Raw genomic sequence first — 6113 nt, forward strand, 5'->3', positions numbered from 1 at the left:
GAGTAATATAATTACCAATTTAAAAAAAATATACAGGATCCGGGCACGACGTGATTCCTTATTAAAAAATAAACAAAATATATAGAATATAAACTTTTTCGATCTTCTACTCTACTTAGTTTTCGAGAAAATCGAGTTTGAAAATCCACTGCGTACGTATGCTGTTGCGGCTAACAAGAACGGAACGAAGTGTTAAATTCTGATTTTAATGAAATTTTGTGAACTTGTAGCTTACATAAAGAGATGAATTTAGAAAATATCAGTTGCGGCTAAAAAACGGTTTGAAGGGGTGAAATCACCTCTTACGTGTACAGCGATTTTCAGCTTTTTCCGTTATATCTCGAAAAATATTTGAGATATAAAAAAAATGTTTTATACAAAAGTTACAACAAAATCAGCTGTATTTATTCGCGTTTTTAGAACAATTATTTAAATTTCGCAACAAATATATTCTGTATATAATTTGAGCTAATAAAATTCCACAGAATTTTTTCTCCAATTCAATTATTTGAGTATAATATTGTAATAAGTTTTACGCATTTTTATACAAGTAATATCACATTTTCTAATAAGTTTTTCATACTTTATCAGTAACTGTAAATTATAATGAAATGCTTAAATGAAAATCGTCCTTAAATAATCAATAAAATGAAGTAAAAGAATCCCGCCCCCATACATGGCAGAGGATTCAAATTATTCAAATCTACTCACAGAAAAGGAGTGAAAACACGCAGCAAAAATTTTAAAAAATGTATAACCTATTAGACAGAAATTATAGCAAACACAGAAATAATATAATTTTATTGGAAAAAAGTGAGAGTAGTGAGTTTTTATTGAAAAAGTAAGCAAAAGTAAGTCTTCTCCAAAATAGTGAATAAAGTGAGAATAGTAACAGCAGCAAGCCTGAATAATTGCTTTTTATATACCCGGTGCCTTTGGCGGACGTGGAAATGAGACTCGTTCGGGCTGTTTGCGTTGTGCTGGGGCAGTTAGTGTCAGCCAGTCCCAGTCACCGGGCTGCCGAGGTGCTGGATGATCGCCTAGGCGCGAGGCGATGTCGATCACTTGGGGACGCGGCCGAGGCCGTACGGCGCGTGCAAGAATACGTAGTTCCGTAGGTGTTTTAGATGCCAGCTGGGCGCATAGGTGCCGCAACGGCGCGGCATTCACCGGCTGATGGGGCGCCCGCGCGGCGTGACGTGTGCGCAATTGTGCGGCGCACAGACGTCGCGCGGCGCGCGCCAGCAAGGAGGTGCGCAGGTAGAACGCGGACCGGGTCTTCATGACCGGCCGCGGCGATCCGCTGCCGCCGCCGCCGCTTCCGGCGGTGCCGCGCAGATCCACTCCATGCGCGCTCGCGTAGTGACGGCTCAAGTGAGCCTTCAGTTTGAACTCCTTGCCACAGGAGGGAATGCTGCATCGATGCGGCCTGTGCGCGCCGCCCATCCCCTTGCTCTCTTCGTCCGAACCGGCGCCGGCGCGTTTCCTATCGAGATCGACGTCGTCTATGCGCGACGGCACCTGTTTGTGGCAAAAAGAAAAAAAAGCGGCATGAGATGTAAAAGTTTGTCAGTAATCTTATGTCGTTATTAGATCTTGAATCTACACATACCTTGAGCCCTCCATACTTCTTCCAATATGTCCAACAAGATTGACAGAGACGGTATTGCATATGCGTCGGTCCCCAGGAGTACCACTGTGAACTCTGAACGACTTGACAACCCTCGCAAGGTTTCCCACCCACTCCGACCATAAGTATTCCGGAATTGTCACCCACCATGCTGCCGTTACTGTTACCGTTCAAAACGCTGGTTGGTTTTCCGTTACTGTTGCTATTACTATTACCCAGAGGTACAATCGTGGCGGTGGAAGGAGCGGTTGTCGGCGTAGGGGTTTTGTTATAATTTGGTATGTAAACTTGCTTCAGCTTACTCTCCGCTTCTACAGCTTTCACTCTCTTCTGCTGAACGTACCGATCCGTCGTTTTCCACATGTAATAATACTCAATTACGTTCTTCAACGTTTTCCATGGTAACTGGAAGACAAAAAATGTTTATAAATCTGTTCAAATATAACTGTGTTCTTAGAGCACATGAATATACACAAACTATTGACTATTAGGTCGTTCATTGTAAATAATAAGAATTTTAACGTCCATATGACGCGGTTACATACATTGCCAAGGACTTTTATAAACGACACAACACTCAGCCGATACTTTATGTACTCTTGCCCTTATTTAAGGCGTGCTTACAAAGTCCGATCGTATATCCGCAAAGTCCTTTCCATATTTCTCGAGCGCCTCTTCGAACAGATTCGCCTCGGACGCGCTCCATTCCTCCATCTCATCTCGACACAATACGGGACCTGTACTAGGTACTAGAGACGCTAAGGCATTCGATAAGTCGTAGGCATGCAGGTGCAATGTGTCCATCGCGTGAAACTGTAATACAATTAAAATTTAATGTAATGACAATACTCTCTCTAAGAATATCAATTTAATTATTTATATTTATCTGTCTACAGTGCACCGAACATTCCTCACCAGAGTAATGTCTCTAGATGCAGCAGCTGCGGACATGTGCAAGGAGGGCTGCTTAATGGAGGACGAACAGTCTAAGGCTCTCGCGAAGGTGCCTACTGATCTGCTAACGACGAGGAATTGATCAATCTGACGATCTGTCAAATTATGTTTCGGAGTCCAAACCAAAGTTTCCAAGTCTTGTAATCTGCGAGTATCCGCCTCTCTTTCTGGCATTGTCAATACCGCTGGTATTTCTGTTGCTTGATATCTATTACCTACTCTAATTTCGCCTACAACGTAACAGATATAATTTGGTTAATTTCAATTTGTACCGTATGCATTGAACGTAAAAAAAAATATACTCATACCTTTATCAGCAAGCAAAGTACGCTGAGCAGGGTCAAATACTAAACAATAAAAAAATGAATCCTCCTTGTTTAGATAGCTCGTCAAGGATTCGGTTTCATTCAATAACGTAACGCAGCATTTGCCTCTAATGTGCGTAGCAGGCATAGTCTCCACTTGTCGCGATAAAAACAGCTCTCTGTGTTTCATTTGGTGACGTTGCTTAGAACTTAATTCTGTTACTCCTCCGGGAACACCTTCTTCCATCCCTATACACGATAAAAAAAGCGAAATAATATTTGTGCCATGTATCGAGATAAAATATCATTTCGTAGAAAACAATATAAGTTTAAATTACAAAAGAAATTTACATTGAAGAAGTTAAAAAGCTGAATAATCATATATATAGAACAAAATAATACGTTTAATTTTCTAAGCAAATTATGAATCGTAACATTTTTACTTTTCATTAATACGTGTATTGATTAAAAGCAGTCATATCGCTATAAAAAAAGACATCATTTTCTAAAGGGCATGCAGAAGAAAAGTATGCAATAACGATACTATCTATTGTATCCAATATAAACGTAAAAGCTAAATACGCGAGAGAAAATGGAATGTTAAAATTCTCATACTTGAACATCCATGAAGCTATTTTTACTTTCCATTATCATTTTTGACGCTTGTGCTTTTAACTAATTGTCTTCATAATTTCTATAATAAAATTTGATATTGATTTCGTATCGAGTGGAAGTTGGTTTATGCGACGTCTTGCAGCTTTCGATTAACCCAAGACTAACGTGAGTAGCATTATCTTTTTAATTAATCTCTTACTCATCTATTTCGCAGGAAGTTAAAGTAATGAAGTAAAATGAAATGCAGGGACACGGAAGAATCAATGAAAACTCGAGCACAGTACTAAACTAAAAAATAAAATAAAAAAAAAGGAAACATCAGCCAAAGTGGGTAACATAAAGGCAAACGAAGAATAATTGCAAGGCAAAAATAATAATCTGCAACGAAAAGGAGATTAACTGTCGATAAAAAATTATGTCGTTTAGAGAAGCCTCAGATTACTAAAGTGTCATCGCAGTATAATGCGGCGGGATTCATTTTTAATGTATATGTGAATGATATGTGAATGACAATGAGAATGCATCACAGCGACAAATAAACTCTAATGAACTGACGATATAAACCGGGAAAATCGAGAATATTTAAAGTTGCTGAATGACAAGATCAAGAAGGCGAAATAAGATGTTCACGAGAGAATCTGCTGTTCTAAATATAAGATGGCTGTATTAAATGCGAAAAGTCAATAATACTAGGTGAAGTATTTATATGAATGATTGCGAATGCATGTAAATGAATGATTTGTATGGGCACTTTGATAAAAGTTACCGAACTCCTTGTAAATTAACTAAAAGAAAGGATCCCGGTTATGCCCAATTTATTGTCTCTTTGGCCTTACAGTGAAATTTGTCTTGACTCGCGACATACACCAAGATTACAAAGAATTTTGGCAAATCCCGCCGCTAAATCAGTAGCCTTGTATCGTCACTGGCTTCTATATAAGATTAATGATAATCAAAAGATGCAAGTTGTATGCCGTTTATCGACGAATCTACTAAACGCTTTGGAATTACGAAAACACTCAGTTTCAATTTTGTGAATAATATGTCAAAAAGATAAAGCTTCTATAATTCAATATATAACTATATTGCTGTGACCATTTTAAACAATTATTTATTTTAATGTTAATTTTTTTTTATAGAACTGTAAATGTTCTACTATCAATAAAGTATTAAAAATATTCGTATTCAAAAACTGGCCGTTCAACATTCGCAAGGAAGACAAAAATATAATAAAGTCCCAAGTGAGCAACTATAGTATTCAGCGAAAAGTGCATAAAAATCGAATTTCGTGTACAAACAAACGTTCGTACACTCCTTAAAATAATTATATGTGCAGTCGCTATTTCGCAAATACAAAACTCGATTAGATTCGTCGATAATGGTCATCTTTTGATCAACTACTCTCACTCACCATGGGGCTCTTGGGCCTCTGATAATGGGGCCTTCAGCCAGCCCCCTTTCCCGCCCCCTTTGATCATCACTTTGGGCCCGATACCATCTTTATTAGTCATTTCCTTAGTAGTGTCGGGATTCTCGAGTTTCTGATTCTGTGTACTCGCAGGGGATTCTGACCTCTGCTGCTCCGCGCTTGCCACTGGAATTTTTATTACAAGAAACCCTCTCTACGTATCTCTCTTTTTCTAATTTTGTACACAATAACGCAGGAAGATACACGTACGACTGTGATAAGCGCGCAATACCACATCTTAGAGCCCTTACGAAACTCTACCGAGTCGTCCACCTTTTACGTTCCTTACGCTTTTATATCATATCGATTCGCACACCAGCCGACACGTCGTCCGGTTCATCAAGTGCAATCGTGATTGCGCAATTGCGTTACGTGCGATTCGCGATCATGATTATCTCGGCCAATTCCGTCCGCGTTTCTATTTACCATTCATAGCTCCACGTCGTATTTTCATTCGTGCGACGTACGAGATCAATACCTCCGCCACGTTGACCGTTCCTCCGCGGGATCAAAATACCACCTCCGGCGTTGAACTCTCATTTCGAGTTTCACAGACGTGTACGTAAAACGACGTAGTAGATATCGCGTAATTAGCGCCCGTGCATTTTTACGTCGTCCAGGTCGGCGTTTCCTCAGCGAGCGCGTTCGGGAAAGCGCGCGGAACAAAAGGTGGCGAATCGTCGGCGCCTCGTGATCGACCGGCCATCATAAATAGAATAAAAATTCATTACAATCGACCGGCCATCGTCTAATTACGCCGTTGATCCATCTAACGCGATCCGTACGCGAATGTATCGCCGGCCGGCAGTGCCGGCACAGGCTGAAACCGATCTCTCTATAAAGCCCTTTTCCTTCGACTCCCGTTCGTCCCTTCGTTCCCCGCTTACAGTCACACGCGGACACACCCGGGTGCGATAGCGCTCGTGGTGCGTTTGTATCGACTTCCGCGAAAGACAAAGGAGAAAACGTATATTCTTTTTTTTTACGCGAAAATTCGAGGTACCTCGGAGGAGCAAGACTGAGAGAGAATGCAAGAGAATAACGAAAAGGGAAGAGAACCCAATTCGGAGCAAGTACCGCTGGACGAACGCATATACGTGGACGACGATGCCGTTACATACATACACATACATATATATAT

The 6113-nt window shown here is 40.4% G+C and overlaps 1 protein-coding gene and 1 long non-coding RNA gene across 3 annotated transcripts in view; one reads left to right on the top strand and one right to left on the bottom strand.

Moving 5' to 3' along the window:
* Positions 1-2430, top strand: part of LOC108767629 (uncharacterized) — a 7635-nt gene extending 5205 nt beyond the window's left edge. The window contains exon 3 of the long non-coding RNA XR_001940442.1: positions 2420-2430. This is a non-coding gene — a long non-coding RNA (uncharacterized LOC108767629). The remainder of the gene's footprint in view (positions 1-2419) is intronic.
* MTA1-like (metastasis associated 1-like) overlaps positions 1-6113 on the bottom strand; it is a 15226-nt gene that overhangs the window by 5132 nt on the left and 3981 nt on the right. Inside the window, exons 4-9 of one of the 2 annotated variants that reach the window (XM_018517598.1) lie at positions 4916-5098; positions 2893-3138; positions 2546-2814; positions 2255-2443; positions 1613-2035; positions 927-1521 (exon numbers count right to left, since the gene is read on the bottom strand). In XM_018517598.1, coding sequence (XP_018373100.1) covers positions 927-1521; positions 1613-2035; positions 2255-2443; positions 2546-2814; positions 2893-3138; positions 4916-5098 — 1905 coding nt within the window. The remainder of the gene's footprint in view (positions 1-926; positions 1522-1612; positions 2036-2254; positions 2444-2545; positions 2815-2892; positions 3139-4915; positions 5099-6113) is intronic. The other variant, XM_018517599.1, reaches the window with a different exon arrangement.

This window comes from Trachymyrmex cornetzi, unplaced genomic scaffold, assembly GCF_001594075.2.
Source record: "Trachymyrmex cornetzi isolate Tcor2-1 unplaced genomic scaffold, Tcor1.1 scaffold700, whole genome shotgun sequence".
In the NCBI taxonomy this organism is placed as follows: Eukaryota; Metazoa; Arthropoda; class Insecta; order Hymenoptera; family Formicidae; genus Trachymyrmex; species Trachymyrmex cornetzi.